Consider the following 18764-nt stretch of genomic DNA (forward strand, 5'->3'; position numbering starts at 1 on the left):
TCGGTAACAGAAGTTGTAGTAAAAGCTCGGGTTTAATGTTTTTATCCTGCCAGCCGGTCACAGGGCCGCATGGAGAGACACACAACCATTCACGATTCATGAATTTGTCGCTTTTTTCGCACAGAAAATATATTATATATAACCAGCCAAAACCAAGTGCGACAAAAGTGGTTATACTTAAGCAAAATTGGATATATTTATTCCCGCTTAGTGCCTACAAATGATGTAATTGGCAGATTTGGTAGAATCTTGGAATAATGTTTAAGATCAGCAGATGGATCTGAATTCCTGATTCTGTCCACTGGGTAAACTCCAGCCAGCCGACAAAAGTATATAAACGTATATACTTTTATATATAAAAGTATATAAGCCTCATCACTTAAATATCATGGTCCAATCTTATTGTTATCTCAACATGGTGCTGCAAGTAATCAGTCCATTGTATGTTTATTTCTTGAATTTACAAGTGTATTAACTGTTGATTGGTTTGAGATAAATCTACAAATATTTGTTTTCTGCCACAATTTTACTTTAAATATCTGCTTTCTCCACACGAACGGTGTACCTGTTCTAACTAGCGCGGTATGTGGGTCGAAGGAATCTTTGTGCCAGAGCATGTATCTGCCTGCACCTGCAAAATTGATTTCATAAGTTTCAAACACTTTCATACAAATCATTCTGTCATTTCCTGCCTTTTTCCCAGCAGATGGTAAATTATATGCCAACACTTAATAACTTAAACAATGAGTAAAGGTGAGGGAGTTGGTTCAACCCTTCCATCACCTTTTGTGCTTGCTTTTTTTTCAATCACATTCTTAGAAAATTCCACAAAATGACAAATTTTGGATTTTTAATTTAGACTAAAAAGCTTCGCAATTAACCGATTTGTACAGTCGTTACAGGCGACGGCCGCACAAGCGCCTCAAAACAACCAATGTCCAGTAACCCTTCATGCATCTGGGCCATGGCTCGCTTCCACTTTCGGCGCCATGGCGTGCCTCGGCACTTCCCCACTCAACCCGCTCCAGTGAGCAAACACTCACTGCTCAGCGTGCGCTTTGGCAGAGGCAGTGTTTCGGTGTCTGAGGCGTGGATAACATGATCGGACTAAAAAAGCCGCTCCGCAGGTGGTTTGGCTTTGTCTTTGTTTTGCAGCGGTTCATCAGCGATGGTTCTGGTTCAGGACAGCCAGCGGGGGCGAGCTGGAAGCTCTGACCAATCAAAACAGCAGCGGTGTGATATCATACAGACAGGCGTGAAGGTTCACAAGGCGGGATATGTCATTTTAACATAATCATTTGGACTCTTTTCCTTCCCCTCTGAGATGGTACGGGCGTTGGCGCTTAGCTTGGGTTGAATGGCGCTTTGACTCTACGAGTCAGGACTGGACATTAAGATAATCCAAAAGCCTGACACCGACGTCACCCCCCAAAAAAAAGATTGGATCAAAACAATGTTGGAACTAATTAACAATCAGGTGATTTTCAAACTGCAGTTGAAATGATATGAAACTCTCATTTCTGTTACTGCAAACTGAAATCAGGCGCAGGTGGTTGTTAGAGGTTGTTCATCAGAATTAGCTCCAGGGTGCCAGTTAAATGTAGAGATGACATTCTGCATTGTGTGTACTTGCACTTTGATACTTAAAACTACTTTGCAGTGCAAAGTTTGGGGGGAAATTTTTTTCATTTCAATGACATTTGAGCAAAAATATACATATATTTACATCATAGCAAGTGTCAACTCATTGAATTTGCAGATGGAGTCTGGGGTCAGTCCCTCATCGCTGAATTTAACACATATAAATGTCTACAAGGGGTGTTGCACTTTCCCAGGAGGGTGTTTCAATTCAACACATGACAATGCACTATTAGGTAACTGCTGACAGATGACTTTAATTCTGTGATCTCAGCCACAGAAAGCGCTGGACAGTGGTCACTGCATTGTTTACCACTCTTGGCTACTTTTTACAGGTTATGCTCAAATAAGTCACAGCAAAATGAAATGACCAAACACTACACTTTGTAACTGTCTGCCACGTGATTATAATCTGTGCCAGGGGGTTCTTGTAAAGTAATGCTCTTTCTGTCTCTTCTCAGTGGTAAAAGCTCAGCCTTGTGGCTGTTTTTGTAATACCTCGCGAGTTTGAACTCATCCCAGCTCCGTGTTAGTGTGGGTGTTTGTGTGTGTTTGCTGGAAGGGAAAGCATAATCTCATTCTCCGCTATATAAAGGGATGTCAGGCAGGCAGAGCTGCAACAGACGTGCAGCTCTTCATCTGCGAACGAGGCTATCACCAGTCCTGCTCCTCCGCGGCTATGCCTTTAGCACTGACTGTCCTGGGAGCGCTGCTCTGCTCCCTGACCGTTTCCACTGAAATTGCACCTCAAGGAGATTTCAATGTACAGGAGGTAAGACCGTTAATGGGTGGACGGAAGGGGCAGTACAGAATGACGGGAAGGTTCGCATTAGTGAACACTGGGTGAAGAAGGAACGGAAATATAACTATCTTCATTTATTAATGTATTTTCATATAACTTAATGCTATCATATTTTTTCATGTCTCCATTTTAAAATAGGTATTATGCATTTGCTAAGAAAGATGCTATATAAAGTGTGTCAAACAAAGATGTGGTACGTTTAGAGATGAAATAATGTGTCATGTTTACTCTTTAGTCATAAAAAAAAAACATTTTTATAACAGTCAACATGATGTGTGCTTTTAATATTAACGGTTTTGACTTCTTTTAGACATTTTCTAGACTAAATAAGGAAGAGAACAATGTTCATCACTGGATCAAACAAAGTGCATCTTCTTAAGGCAGATTTTGTCAAGTCACTGCTGAGGCCGACTTGTTCGAATAAATCTATTTAATTAGCAGTAAAGCCACATGAGCCGATATAATGACAATAGGTGTGATTACTCTGGCGGAGAATGCTCTCTTAATCCACCCTAAAACATTCACCACATTACAGTCTGTCACCTGACTGCATCAATGTTAAGTGTAAGTTTATGAAGTCGGCTTTTTGAGAAAAGTGTCATTCGCCAAGCTCTCTAGATTAAGGAAAATAGAGATATGTCCTTTTTTAAATCTGTGACACCTACCTCCCTCTAATTTGCTCAGCACAATTGACGATATTTAATGGAAATACAAGCCTTCCTCCTTAAAAATAAAACATTACATGTTCACAGAACTACAGAAGACCTTATGTTTCTGCTACAACTCTTGCATTACAAAAGATTTTACATTCTGAAACAAACATGTAGCAGGAACTAAAAAATATATCCTTTTCCACATTGAAAGACAAATAGTAAACAACTTTGGCCAATCTTTATTTGTCAATGGAGAGACTTCTATTGTGCTTTAGTGCTAAAATAATTAGCAGGAGGCAAGCCCGTACTTACTCCCTTCCTGTTGAGGTCACACAGTTGGTGGGTCCTTTTCATAAAAAAGACAAGTTCCTGTAAATGTGCCACATTTAGCCACATGAGCTAACTATCATTTACCATCCCTGGCATGTTGATTGAATTTTAGCTCTTGCCCTGACAAAGCTACAACTAAATCCTAATAAAATGACAACATTAACATAGAACAGAAAGGAAGCAATTTCAGTCACATCTTGATAGAAGCACAATATCAAACAGAGCAACAAATATGACAATATGAAAGAAAAAAGAAAGCATATATCCATGTATGTGTACAGATATGAGGACATTATGCTTTTGTATGTAAAAAGGTAGACCAATTTCAGACATTTATTCACTGCTATCCATTGTAACTTTTAAGCTTTCTCATTTATTCTTAAATCATTGAATTTTTTGATATGCAATTCTTTTGACCATCAAGAACTATCATTATATTTTGCAATAAAAATAGGGTACCAGCTACCCCAATCATCTCAGCTCACATATTTTCCCACTGAAGTCAGTCCAAATAAATGACGGCCTCTGCTGTCTTAGTTCTTTAACAAGAGGAATTTGTCATTAGCCATGATTCAGGCATAATAACACAATGCTATCCTTGTGCTTTTGGCCACAGATGGCAGGAAAGTGGTACCTGATTGGATTTGCCACGAACGCCCAGTGGTTTGTTAGTCGCAGGTCGAGCATGAAGATGGGTACGGCCATGCTCACTCCAACTGCAGATGGAGATTTGGATATTTCCTACGCCAGTCTCAAGTGAGGAGACAAACAAGATTCTTTTTTTTTATTTTTTCAAGGGGAAAAAAAGGCGAGTTATCTAATAAAGTTGTTCCTTTGCAGCTCCAATGGCTCATGTTGGAGGCTTAACAACCTGGCCAAGAAGACTGACACTCCTGGGAGGTTCACATACACTAGTAAGCCCAAATAAACTGTGCACCCACACCACACTAAGGCTCATATCAAGTATATTGTTATTTTGACTTTTAGATAAGTGATAATTAATTTGGTCAAAAAAAGTGTAAAAACATAAATGCCTAGATTTTATAAGGAAAAAAACAACGATGTTAGCTCTGGTTGTCATGGTAATTGCTAGTGTTCCTCGGCACCCTGTTGGGCGTTAAAAGGTTACAAAAAGGAGCCAAAGAAATGGCGCAGCACTTGTTTTAACTTCCGAGGCGAACGTAACATACCTAACTTTGTCCCGACAAGGAAAATTTCTCTCCAGTGTCGCCCCAAGTTGTGGCAAAAATGCCCCAAATTATACCAATAATTGGAAGTTCGGGAAACTTCCGGCTTCCCTATTTCCGGTTAGCATGGTCGCGTGCGGACGGGACATGTTAGCTTGGCTTTAGCTAAAATACGTTGCTACAAGAGGATGTTGTGCTGATTATTAGCCCAAATTGGCATCTCAAAGGTCATGGTTTATTTGGGAATGAATTAGATTTCTAAATTAGATTACTGTATAGATTTATTCTGTCACATTTTAATACGTCTTGCAATTCATTTTAAAAAGGTGCAAATATGACAAGGGAGATCTTGTTCAAGTATTGTTGTTATTATTATTATTATTAGTAGTAGTAATAGTAGAAGTAGTAGTAGTAGTGGTAGTATACTAATACATTGACGATATAATTTTTTCATTAGTCTAACTCAAAGTATGGCTTATTGACACAGGCTCAATTAAAATGGAATGCTGTGTAGATACAGCTGAACTCCGTCAAAATGTTAACCACGCTGGTTATGAGCATGCTAATGAAAACAGAAATAAAAGCGCAACGCTTGTGTAAAGTGGAGTGGTTGGTCTACGCTTAAGTTGGTGAGATTGTAGGAAGGAGACGAACTTCTCCAGCAGCTTATCACCTCAGCATCCACGCTAGAACAGCGTCACAACCTTTGCTTCCTTGTTGCGGATAACCACGTGATCATGAACTGACCAATCAGAAGAACTCTTACTTGGGATACCCTGTGAAGATCACAGAGGTCCACTAGATAATTTCAAATGTTTTCTTACTCCCTTATAAATATTCCAACACGGAAATATAAGAATAATTTACGAATAGAAAATTATGCAAACATTGTTGATTTCTTTTTAACCGAATTAACAAAAATAATCAATTAACTTCATTTATGAATCATTCACTTGCATGTCTTTTTGCTAGAGGAGTGAGAGTTTAAGGGACAAATGCTGAAACGATCATAAAACAGCGGGTGTAGCGAGAACAAACATCAACATTGTAATAAGTGTCTCCCAGATTTGTCACAAATAGCCTAACACCCTCAAGGTACTTCATTTTTCACAATATTCTCTCTGTCAGGCTGGGGGAATCAGAATGACATGACAATGGTTGAAGTGAAGTACGATGAATACGCCTTGACTCACACCATCAAGATCAATGGCGACAGCCCGACTGTTGTCAACAAACTATACGGTAAGACCCACGGGGTTCTCGAATGTTCTCTGAGCACGAATGGCTTTGGCAGGGCAATACAATTCAACGCTGCGTGGCTTTGCAGGACGTGGCGTGGAACTGAGCCCTGACCTGCTGGAGAAGTTCAGGCAGTTCTCCTTGGCCAACGGCGTCCTCCCTGAGAACATTGCTTTTCTTCCCGAAAATGGTATTTTGACCCCACTGTAAAGCCTCACTGCGCACAAACAATTACACTAGTAATTCATTAACTTCTCTCTTGCCTGTCTAGGTGAATGCCAGGCTAACTAGGCGTCTGCCAGGATCGTGGTGTGCAGATGCTGCTGGGGGAGGAGTCTGGTTTTATATTTAAAAGGTCATCCATGAACTAAATTAGCAAAATATTCACAATCACAAGTTTACTCATTCCGCTCTTCCAAATGTTGTATGGAGAGCTCCTGCGGCCACCACAGAAGATGTCAAATTTGTTGAAAAATATATTGCATGTACTACGCTTTGACTTTCATGCAGTAACTGAGAACATCTTTACCACCGTAGGCAAATAAAAGAAAAAGTTAAAATACTTTGTTTTTATTATCTTTTTTTAACAAATACGCTGAAGTACATCCATAACAACACAGTTCGGATTTCCGTTTTTTATCAACTGTTTACATCTACACGCTTTTTACAGATTTGTATACAAAACAATAATTTACGTCCCATAGAAGTCTAGTTACACTTACCTATACAACAACTTGTAAATGAAATAAATTAAAAGAAAAAAAAAATAAACAAATAATCACAGGTGGAAAAGGAAATGCAATAAGCCATAGTACAAGTACACCACCAGCACCTGTCTTCTCAAGTTGCATCTAAGATATACATTTTCCCTTTCTACTGGCAAAAGTACATCCGTGTTGGCAAAAACAAAGAATTCTGTTGATATTTTATATCTGCAACATCCTAGGTGCTGCACAATTTAGAACAGACAATTCAATGGGGAGACACATGAACTCTACCCAGATTACATTTTCTGGATAACATAATTTGCTGTGATGTATGTCTTTTCTGTCATTCACTTTACACAAATAAAAGCAGGTTTGTTCCTGGACATCCCTGACCTCCCACTCACCTCGACAACATTCAATATCAAAGTTGTACATCACTGCCCAGGTAGTGATGAGTACATAAATATATGGTCAGCTTTTCAATTCAATTTCAATTGCTTTGGGGTCTTGTTAAAATCAACTTACAGAACGATTAAAAACTTGACAGGTTATAACACAGGGGCTGCAACCGCACTGATATGATGGTATGAACAGACTTTTTTTTCCTTTTCATCAACACAATGAAATCCACTATCCTGCTGTGTCTTGCTTGTTTTTTCCATTATGATACGAGTGAACCAAGCAAAGGGTGATGGGATTTTTCTTCCATGGGTGCTGTACACAGCCAGCCTTGTGTTTTTACCAACACAATAAAAGCATTATGTTACAGAGGAGGGGTCTGAGTGACCGGGAAGCACAATTTAGGTTTTTTAATGCCACTTGCTCTGTTTGTCGCTCTCTCTTGCACACATACTCGCTCACTTACACTCTCTCTCTCACACACACACACAAACACACACACACACACACAAGGCTAGATTACTGCATTCATTGTGATCTTTACCGAGTTGGCAAGTGCTACGGGGAGAAACAGGTTGCTAATTTATACGGCTGTATTTAGTACATTGTAACAAAGATGACACAAACATTTTGCAAATTACACGTTTTAGACAATTAATTAGGACCATTGTGATTGCTGCCTGCAAAATTAAAAAAAGTTTATCTACAAAGACTTTTGCACAATCTGCCATGCACACTGTCACCAGCAAGGGACATGCAGTTAAAAGTGCAAGTCTACAAAGAGTTCTGCTCTTGTGACAGAGCATCCATATTATGTACACGTTTATACATTTCCGAAAAAGTTAGGCCGGGAACCAAAAGAAAACAGACTAAGTGCAGCACACACACACACACACGCGCACACACTCACACACACACACTCACACACACACACGCCACATTATTTAAAATGTGAATGGTGCAGCGCAGGGGGCGGGGAGGTGCAGTGACTGGGGGTGTGATGTTACCTAACATTGTTCTTTGTTATGGCACAGTATCAGTCACAGTCACTCCGCTTGCACCACGTCTTTGTGGTGGCGCATGATATGCTGGTTCTTTTCTGAAGGTCGTCTGAAGCCTTTCGAACAGATCTCGCAGCGGTGCGGATAGTCCTTGGTGTGGATGGAAATCACGTGCCGCTTGAACCCCGACGCGTCCCCGGTGCTGTAGTCACAGTACTGGCACTGATAAATCCTCCTTTCTTTCTGTCCTTTACCAATAACTACTGTCACACTGCTGGCTAAGCTGGCGGCACTGACTCGAGCAGGTGGGCCGGATCCGCCGGATCCGCTGGGCGCAGATTTTTTTGGTGTCACTACGGGAGTGTGTGTCTCTGTCCTCTTAGGCTCGCTCTTTTCAGGAGAAGCCTGTTGCTCCTTCGTGTGGACAGACAAGATATGGCGACTGAGGACAAACGGGTCTGCAATTTTGAAGTTGCAGTGTCGGCACTGGTGGAGTTTCTTGGTGCGGTGGGATACTGAATGCTTCTTTAGTTCGGATGGCCGGTGGAAACCTTTATCGCAAACGGCGCATTTGTGTGGATAGTCCTTGGTGTGAACAGATATGATATGGCGTTTTAGGTCACTGGAGTTGGAACTTTTGTGATCACAGTGGGCACAATGGTGGGTCTTATTCTCCTCGTGTGTCAAGCCGTGCTGCATTAACTCCTCCTCCTCCGCAAAGGTCTGGAAACAGCGCTCGCATTTGTACGGCATCTCTTTGCTATGCTTAGTCTTGATGTGCGTCTTGAGGTTCGAGGAATCGGCCGACTTGTAGTCGCAGTAGAGGCAGGAGTAAGGCTTTTCACCCGTGTGTGTACGCATGTGCTTTTTCAGCTCCGAAGGGTGTCGGAAGCCTTTTCCACATTCCACACAGATATGAGGGAAGCTTTTACTGTGAACGGCCAGCAAGTGCCGGTTGAGCAATCCTTGCTCGGCGGTTTCATAGTCACAGAACTTGCATTTATGCATCTTCGTGGGAGCTGGAGGTGGCTGGCTCTTGGGTTCTCTATGGTGGTGCTGTAGTCTGTGGGAAAACAGTGCCGCCTGCTGGTGGAACTCCTTGCCACACATTTCACACTCAAAGGGGGCCTTACTACTCAGGGCGTGCACCTCCATGTGGTTGTGGAGACTGGCTTTTTTGTTGGTGGTGAACTCACAGTCTGTACATTGGTACTTCTTTCTTGTCAAAACATCCTGGTGGTGATTCTTGGTGTGGCGTTTGAGGAAGCCTCGAGATTTGAACTTTTTGCCACAGAGCATGCAGGGATACACGGTCAGAGGCTGACCGTACGGACCAATGATGATGGCTGGAACAGAGAAATTGCAAATGTCACTTTACCCTGCAAAGCTTCTCCTTTCTGCTGACATGAGTAACCAACATGTTCAAGGACTACATATTGATCTTAACCACATGAATTCCTTATTTGTCTCAACAGTTCCCATCACCAAAACACCTTTTTTAGAAACATAGCAAGGCTCCTTTGTGATGAATACTCCATGGCAGCCTTGAAGCAGGCTCGATACGACAATGACGGATCCTGGTTAGTTGAACGCCCCGATATAAACAAACAATCGTCTGTCAGTGTTCTAGAACTAATTTTAGAACGAACGGATTTTTAGAGCTTTAACATATGCCGATCTGAGTTTTCAACACATACTGCTTGAAATTCCGATAATAGCAGGTCACTGATATATTGGTCAGGCTCTCGTATCACCTATAATTTAACTAAGCTCTGTTGTTCCGGCTTAAACGGATCAATACTATTGATTGATTCCAAATTAATCCTAAGCAAGAGTGTTTGTAGTGCAATGCCAGAAGGAGCGCCTATAAATTTGTTACAAAAGCTGAGCAGTGACAAAAACATCGATTTCTATGAACTCTGGCTGTTTTACCTGTCTGAACTTGTCTCGGCTCAGATCGCCGCTTGGTCTTGTTGCGCTGTCTGTCAATTTCATCGACCCCATCTGATTCATCGATGTGCAGCAGGGCGCTCGCGGCACCGTTCCGGTTCTCACAGCTCTCGCTGTCTTCCACACCTGCGAGGGCAACCATGTGGTTGATTCGTTAGCTAACGATAAAGCATTTACTCAGGGATGCGTCTGAAACACGAACTTCCAGCCTTGCAACATATCTGTTACCAGAACCACCTGCCCAGATCATACGCATGAAGTCCTTGTTTAGATCACCATCCCGTATATACCTCAGTTACCCCGGACCCGGCTGATATCTTAAGGCCTCACCGTGGTTTCCTTGATTGTGATGACCATCTCCGACAGACATGTAAACCATCTTCTCTCGAAGCGTTTGGCCCGAAGACTCTGTTAAGGCCACACTCTCTGTGTCTCCGTCGCTGATGTCGACTGATTCGCCTGGAGAAGAAAAATCCACCTTAAGTATTCATTTGTAACAAATGACATTGTGACTGAAGTTGAGAGAGACACTGATAATCACCCATGTCATCTTCCCCCGAATCAGCCTTGAAGATGTACACCTTTATCACCTCCTGTCCATCCTCATCTTTCTCTACTTCCTGATCCTCCACAGCTCCTTCCACAGTGACCTCTGTTCCGTCCTCGGACACCATTTTACCAGCTTCGTCCACTAGTGAGCATTACAAACATTGCATTAAAGACTGTTATATGGGACTTCCATACCATTACATAAGTGTATATTCTGACAGCACATTAATATTTTTAGTACCATTTTGTAAAGCAGTAGTAATCAATTACATTTATGCCCTAGGTAGAAACCGTATATGTGAACGCATTTGTCCCCATTACATTCTGTGTTGTAATAAATAAGCACAAAGCGTAAGAAGATTGGCGGCTGTTCTGGTTAAGAAACAAAACACCAAGTTTACATACATAACACCCATCATTGCTAAACCATCTCACATTTCACTCTGAAAAACCACATCCATGTAGTCGGTGATATATTTTTTATGAACCGATTAGAAGGTAGAATCTCAAAACCTCAAAGAAAACAAAACTTTTTGTCGGTTCAGCTCAAATTGAGAGCCAGTTTCTTTAGGTGGTGGGCCAAGTAAAACTTTGGCTTGTTAGTCAAGAGAAAGAGCGGTTGAACTTTTGCTTCAAAAATATTCACCATAATGCAAATATTGCGGCCTCAATAATATTTTATTTTTGTTATCTAATTTGTATTAAATTAATGAACTTATAGTGTACCTATAGTGTAACTGGTCAGCAGTCCAATCTAAACATTCCACTGAATAAACTGCTGCAAATTCACAAGCCGCATATTGGCATAGTTTCCAGAGAAGCAAATACAGATTTGATGTCAACTGAAGTAATCTGCATGGCGGTCAACTTACAGGATATCATTAGATAGTCTCCACAGCCATCTTGGTCATCTTCTTGATGCTCGGCGTCCAGCCCATCTTCAGGGATGTCTCCCATGGCAACACCCTCTTCCTCACCCTCCAAGGCCATCACACAGGTTTCTACAGCGACATCTTCATCTTCATCGCAGTGCACATATTCAGAAACCACATCCTCAACAGCATCCTGGATGACTAGTTCATCTGGGGCGAACCTGTGAACCGCCATGCCTTCCCCCTCGCCTTCTGACACCAACACAGTCTCTTGAAGCTCCACAACAAACTCCTGCCCGCCGGCACCACCCTCATCTGGAAGAAGCAGGATTACCCAGTTAACCAGATAACCATCAATAGCAACCGTTTATTGTGTATGCATGTTTAATGTCGTGTTGAAATTTTGAACATCAATCATGCTGTCTTAACACAAACTTGCAATAAAACATAAAACATTTTACTTATGGCAATTAATTTCAGTTATCTGGCTAAAAAGAGAATCCTGCTTCTTGAAAGGCCCCAATACTATAATGTCTATGCATGATACTTGCACATCAGTGAACCTTTTGTTGTAAAAGTACACAAATAGCATGTGGCAAATTACCCGATCCGTGTAATATTATTTTAGGCTCTTCAGAATGTATTGCAAGCCTGGTGACATCCTCATCCATTGTCCTCGCACTGCATTTGTTACTGGAGAGCTGAAAACAAATGATAAAAACCTTAGATCTTTGCAGGCCCACAGTGACAAAACATATGATGTACAGATGAAGTGTGTTAACGTCAAAAATCAACTAAAAACATCATTCGCAACTTTGACTTTATTAACAGTACTCATAGACAAAAATTAATATGAACTGAAGTGATATGCTGCAGGTCCTCAAAGCAGAAGCATATAACATATATCCGAAAAACTCCATTGCCTTTAGCCGGGACACATTTTTCTGCAGCTCAAGAATACATGTTGAAATACCAAATTAGAAACTGAACAGAGGAGGTCGAATACAACTGTATAAGATGCACCTAGACCTTGCACAAAGATGAAGAATACACTGTGATCAATTCTGCAACATAGTTGTATTTGGAGAACCGGTTACAGAAACATGATACATGTTGAATGCCACCTTACAAAAGGCATACCAGCTTTCCGTAAGGTCTCTTGACTAACAAAGAGAAATTGGACTATTTTGGAAACCCTGTCAAATGGCCACATCAACTTCTCATTGCGTTGTTTTTCATTAAAACAACTCTCAATTCTAGAGGAGCCAAAGTGAAAATATTTGATCACCCACTCAAGTAGCCCCAGGCGAAACAAAACATTTATGGCACAAATTTCCAGCGCACCTGCTCTGTGAGCCCCGAGGTAGGAAAACTAGCCTAAAGTCATAAGCTGTTGTTCATCCTGTGCCACTGAGCTTGCCTGGCAAATAGACAAATCTGCTGATCTCAGTGTCATTCCAATAAGCAGGTCTCTGATGCGGTGAAGGTCGTTTTATTTCCTGGGGCAGTTTTCAGATGAGCAAGATGGCCTTCAGCACCAACTCATCTAAACAGTCATATGCATGTAGATGAAAGGGGAAAGAAGATCCCAGATCACCTGGGTGATTTGGTCGGCTGATACTGGGAAACTACTAGAAACTATAATAAAAAAACAAAAAAACTTGGAGGCCCTGTTTCCTGGCCCCGCTTCCAGGTCTGCTATACATCCCTGTGCTTGAAGGAGTGTTTTGACTCCCCCCCCCCCAAATGAGCCAATATTTACATAGATTAGGATTTGGACTTAATATATACAGTATTCTCCAGCAGCGTACGCACTGAGCATCCTCTTACCACAGATTTAGTCACTCCCCGTTGTAGAAGTACTTGCATTTATTTTCCGGTGTATCCTTATCAAGACATCATTTCTAGCAACTCGAGGGTTTCCTAATGCTCTTTGGGAAATGCAGTTTGTGCCAAGACACTCCAAATTTTCATCTTTCATGTGAGAGATGGGCGGGAGCAGGCCACTTTGCTGGCAAGTAGGTGCTTCTCATGTAAAACAAGTTGCCGAGCATTGTGGAAAAGTGATATGCTACGCAGTGAGTAGAGAGCATTTCACTTGGCTTTCATGGTATTCTCAAGAGGGAAACTCCTTCACTTTGTAACTGTAGATTCTGTGTCGCTCACCGTTGCTCTCTGGCCAGATCATGTGACTTAACTCCTGCACTTCTTCTCAGGCCTCTCAGCAAAATGTGCTCATCTAGATACCAAAGCAACTCTTCGAAATTACATACTGAGGCTGAAAGCTGGATCTAATCAATCTTTGAAATATCTTTTATCATTACACTTACTACGCATCCCTGTTACCTAAGATATATTTAAATAATACTGTGCATTCTCATTTCCTCATCTGTCATTTACTAAGGAGTATTTTACATCTGCATTAAATCCATTCTTTGATTTATAAACAATCAAACCCCAGACTCCTGACTTGCTCTTTTTTTTTTAAATTTCCATCTGGGGGCAACTTATTTTCAAGTCACAGTTTTGATGTGCTTTAGTTGTATACAATGTTTAGTGTTTAACAGCAATAAGCCGTTTACAATTCTCATGGCTCCTTTCTATAGTATAATCAGATTTGTCATTGTTTTCATCCATTTCTTTATGCGGATTTGAGAACTTCTTTTGCACACCAGACCTATTCATCATGACATAATCCATTAAGTTGAAACATAATTTGTGGTCCATAACTGCTTCCAATTTTTTTTTATTCATTTAGTTTTATTTGAATGAATTTTAGTGCACAGAAATACTGAGGGACAAACAATACACTAGTTGTATGTTGCCTGGCAAAACATTGTATGTAAGATGGAAATGTAACGCTACAATGTGATTCTCATGATAAAGACAATGCTGGCCTGATGTTGCATGAATGGAAAACCGCAGTCAGATCATTGTGTTCACAGTTAACATCTCCAACATAGGATTGTCCCAGTCATTCTGCAGTAATTAATAATAGTAAGTAATGCTAAAGTAATAGTAGATAATGAAGAATATTGCGCTAATACCCTATTACGAAAAAGGCAAATGACAGATCTGATACCAAGTACTATGTATGAGGCTTAAATATAACGTGCCTTACCCTTATATACACATCGAATAGAATTAAAGTCTGTGCGAATGCAATCCTGTCCATCGTAATGTAAATGCCAGTGTTTCAGAATACTTAGACAAACACCATTTATCTAATAAAGAGTAACAGTCTTCAGTATCTGCAGCAAATGACAGTGGGTAAGAAGACCAGATGACTGAATACCTGCATGGGCTGGAAAATCGAACAATTAATGCACAAAATAACCCTTCTGACACCCAGAAAAAGCCAGGAGATGACTGAATGTACAACCAGAAATTTTGGGTTTCTCTCTTTCTGAGAGAGAGAGAGAGAGGGAGGGAGAGAGAGAGGGAGGAGGGAGAGAAAGAGAGATGCAGGGACATAAACAGTGATGTAAACGATGCTACCATTTAATTTCCACTGCACGTACCATCCCCCACATCCTCCAGGTGAAAAACGATGGAGCCGTTGTGTGGGGATGCACAGCACAGTGCGTCAATGTATGAAAGGCTCTGACAAAAAAAAACAAAAACAAAAAAACTATAAATCATCCAACTCGTATTTCTCTCCCCCCCCCCCCGATCAACTGAGAAAATGTATATTTGCGCAATACAAAACTATCACGGTGTGTGTAACCAAGATGAATAACGAAAGCTTCTAACAGTCCACCAGAACAACGCAGACGTACACAAATCATGCCAAACTGACAATATTTAATTGTAGGAATTAATAAAACGTTGACGGCAAAGGCAGAAGAGACGGGAAACAATATAACAAAAGAAATAAAAGAAGGTAACGGTGGGCAATTCGCTGCCGCGGTTCAGTAGTAGCCAGCTAGCGGGAGGAGGGCTAAACACACACCTTTTCCATTTTCATCACACTAGCGTCCGCCATTTTGTTAGCTTAATGTTTTAACGAATGCTAATTTTAAATGCACATCGAAAAAAAGCCACGCCGGTAAAAACAACGGCGGAGCGACACTTTATCACCAAAAGAATACTAAAATCAAAATATACTGGCGTTTTCGGCCAAAAATAGCAAACAAAAACGCTACCTTTTTTTTAAGGTAGCCCGCTAGCTAACCGGATAGGCCTGAATTTCCATTTGTGGCCTTTCTTAAGGCCCGGGCCCTGAGAAGAAAAGGCCATACCCCCTTTGCGGCCTCTCGGCGAGAATAAAAAATAAATTAAAATATCACCGACGTGCACAAACAAAGCCACATAAACACACGCACACGAAACCCTGCAAACGGGCACAGTACGAGCGAAAAGGACCTCCGTACCGGATTTATGCTGCAGGGATGGCCACTGTCGCTCCTCGGCTTCCAGGGCCGCCTGGTTCCCCCAGACTCGGGCAGGATTCAGTCGGGAATTTTGTGTTATTAGGGCGGGCCGGAGAGGAGCAGAGAAGGAGGGGTTAGGGGGTTTTGCTTCTGGAGCTCCGCTTAAAGCAAAGCAGGACGTCTGGAGCCAGATCTTGTCGTGCTACAGCCCCCCGCTCCTCCAGCTCTCCGAGGCCGCCGTCAGCACGACACGTCACAGCCCGAGAGCGGCAGGAAAATGCGGAAGGGTTGAGGTGGAAATCACATCGGCAGGTAGCCTTCCAAACAGGCCGGAATCTGCACGCCGCCGTCCCGGTGGCTTTCAGCAAAACATTATTTTATCTCCTCCCTCCCTATTTTTTTTTATTTTGGCCTGATTCACAAGAAAAAGTACTTCTTCGAGCATCAAAAAAAGAGGGGGTGGATGATGAGAAGTGTTTGAAACTGTGACAACCCCCCCCTCACACACACACACATATTCACAGATCGAGAGCATCAGGGTGATGCTCTTAATTCATAATTCATGGATTATTTCTTGTGTTTCTGCACGTTTGCATGCAGAAAAGTCAGAAATGAAAAGATAATTTTTTTTTTTATTTAAACTGACAAAAACACTTTGGCGAATAGCAATTTAAAAAAAAAAAATCATATTTTTTTTGTTGAAATTAGGCTTTATTTTCCACAAATTTTATCAATGCCTGTATTTTACAGTGCAAGACTTGATTTCCACCCGGTCGGTTGGTTTTTGTCCCTCTTTGAAAACATTAAAGCGTGTGAAACAAATAAACCAAGAGTGCATTCTTGTCGAGATCTTCTTGCCGGGGCAGCGGGACTCGAATTTCTTCACTTGAAGACGTCTCACCCCTATCCTGAAGAACCGAAGGAGCCTCTTCGAGTCTAGTTACCAAAACAAGAACATTTTGCAACCTGGAGGACCGAGAACCTCCACAGACACATCAACTGTGCCCACTTTTAAGAATAAGGGAGATGCGCAGTAAATATAGAGGGAAAAAGTTGATGAGTCATACAATGAAGTTTTAGGAAAAAGTCAGACATCAGTCAAGTTGAATAAACATATGCGTGTCAATGCTAGTAAATATCATACTGCTTTAATATTGTAAAATAATTGTTTCCCTTTTTTTGTCCTCCTGCAAATGAATGCGTGAAATGTGCGCAAGGGTCAAAACTTTTCTGTATTTCGTTTGAGCTGCCTGTCTAAAGGGCTAGGTACAAGTTGGATTGCAGTCCAGAGTGACAACATAGGTGAAGTAAGAGAAGTTCTGCTTCTACCTCGGAGCCGTCCTGGTAGCCACGAGCCTCGAGAAACACCTCATGGTGCGCTCAAAGCAAATCCAAGTGGCCGACCTGGCTCACTGCAGCAGGATAGTTAGTTCTGGAAACGGATCCAAAATCTTTTCAGTGGTTGCACTTTTTGACGCAAAGCTGTTTTAGCATCACCTCGCACAGGAGGGAAAACAAACCGTCTGCGACCCGTTAGTGACTGGACGAGGTATGGGTGGTGCAGATGTTTGGGGACAATGGCACCAAAGTTCCTCGGACTGAAATGAAGAAGTGGTGCAGCGAGTCGGTGGCTGCAGGGTTGTCTAAGGCGTGGAAAAATGCCCACTTTCAGCTGATTAGTCCAAAAATGATTTATTCAAAGCGAATAATGCGTCTTCCCAGGTCTATCTATGTGGGCAGCGTGCAGAACCGTGAAATGCTCTTCCACTAGATGGCAACAGGTGGTGATAGAACCTGTGTGATACGCCATGGATAAATATTTTAAAAGATTTGAAAAAAAAAACAAACATTCTGATTCAGATGAAGGGCCAAACATGAGTAGTGGTCAGAAGAAAGTGAAAAAAGTGAGCTCAAGGATTCATTCAAAGCATTTATCATTTTTATTATTGCACAGAGTGCAAAGAAATTACGAGACAACCCTAAAAAGCAGGACACAGCACAACAGTAGAACAATCGGAGCATCTCTGGGATAGTGATATAAAAAATGTAAATAACAACTAGAAGAATAAATAGATAAATATGTAGAAAGAAAGAAGTAAAAAAGTGAAAAGGGGATTTATTGCACTGTTCTGTAAGTGAGGTTCAAGTGAATTTAGTGGAATGGACGCTCTGGGGTAAAAACTGTTTGTTTTTGCCTTGATTGTCCTAAACCGCCTTCTTGATGGCAACAGTTGGAGTAAATCTCTGAGGATGCCGTGGGCTGTCCTGAGGCAGCCGGCGTTATAGATGTCCTCAATTGACAGGATGACCGATCTTTTTTTTGGGTCTGTGTTTATGGTCCTCTGCAGTGCCTTCCTTTCTGTGCAGCTGGCGAACCGCGGCGCCGGACTCCACGGTGCAGCGATAAAAGCGATAAAAGGTTGTTCCTCCTAAGTATCCTTATGAAAGACAATACAATGAAAGTTATATCGCGTTTGGATTCACTCCGTTGTGCCCGGTTTGTTGGGAAAAGCTGTCCATCGGTGCAAGAAACAGGCAGCGTTGTTGAAGAAAACCACAGAGAAAACCTGAAAAAGCTCTGAAAGCTAGCTACAAAGCTGCCGACCTCAATAATTTAGTGGTGCGCCGTGTGATTTTTCAAATTTAAAATATGTGTCGTAGTTCGAAAAAGGTCTGGAAACTCCTGTAGAATCCTTAGACTTTGCCACAATCTGTTCCAGGAAGGGCTTCTGGTCAGGGGGTTAAGTTACTGATTATCAGTCCTATAGACCTGAGCTGCAAAAAATACTTAGAAACAGACACGCGGATCTTCAATCCTTCTAAATCCCGCTCGTGATGGTGACTCCATGGCGTTGGGCTCACCTCAGGCTCGCGGATAAGAAGCAGGTCAAATGCTGAGTCAACAGCTCGCACCTCGCAGAGAAAGCCAATCTGTGCTGTTCGGGCGGGACGATGAAACAAGCGGAGGAAACAAAACCGGTTTAAAAAATCAGCAAAATTAACAATGGGGTGAAAAGTTTGGCACAATACTGATTTGACTTGATGCATCAGAAATGACAAAATA

The 18764-nt window shown here is 41.7% G+C and overlaps 2 protein-coding genes across 9 annotated transcripts; one reads left to right on the top strand and one right to left on the bottom strand.

The window, feature by feature from the left end:
- Positions 1 to 2221: 2221 nt before the first annotated feature.
- LOC147216604 (lipocalin) lies at positions 2222 to 6411 on the top strand. Its single transcript, XM_086176829.1, has 6 exons — positions 2222 to 2410; positions 4040 to 4179; positions 4264 to 4337; positions 5739 to 5852; positions 5938 to 6039; positions 6121 to 6411. Exons 1-6 carry the CDS (start codon positions 2318 to 2320, stop codon positions 6138 to 6140), a joined length of 543 nt encoding a protein of 180 aa, XP_086032955.1. The 5' UTR covers positions 2222 to 2317; the 3' UTR covers positions 6141 to 6411.
- LOC147216605 (zinc finger X-chromosomal protein) lies at positions 6407 to 16039 on the bottom strand. Of its 8 annotated transcripts, none has more exons than XM_086176821.1 (8): positions 15701 to 16039; positions 14849 to 14930; positions 11932 to 12028; positions 11328 to 11642; positions 10448 to 10597; positions 10237 to 10365; positions 9889 to 10032; positions 6407 to 9302 (listed from the first exon to the last, which is right to left on the bottom strand). In XM_086176821.1, the coding sequence occupies exons 2-8, from the start codon at positions 14858 to 14860 to the stop codon at positions 8002 to 8004; spliced, it is 2148 nt and encodes a 715-aa protein (XP_086032947.1). In that variant the 5' UTR covers positions 14861 to 14930; positions 15701 to 16039; the 3' UTR covers positions 6407 to 8001. The 8 variants fall into 8 exon arrangements, with proteins under 8 accessions (XP_086032947.1, XP_086032950.1, XP_086032952.1 ...); XM_086176824.1 differs by lacking the exon at positions 14849 to 14930 and having other exon boundaries at positions 11328 to 11474; positions 11549 to 11642; positions 15701 to 16032; XM_086176826.1 differs by lacking the exon at positions 14849 to 14930 and having other exon boundaries at positions 11328 to 11456; positions 11549 to 11642; positions 15701 to 16031.
- Between the last annotated feature and the right edge of the window lie 2725 nt (positions 16040 to 18764).

The sequence above is a fragment of the Fistularia commersonii genome, chromosome 29 (assembly GCF_037954325.1).
Source record: "Fistularia commersonii isolate RoL2024-O1a breed Wild chromosome 29, RoL_Fcom_v1.0, whole genome shotgun sequence".
NCBI classification, from domain to species: Eukaryota; Metazoa; Chordata; class Actinopteri; order Syngnathiformes; family Fistulariidae; genus Fistularia; species Fistularia commersonii.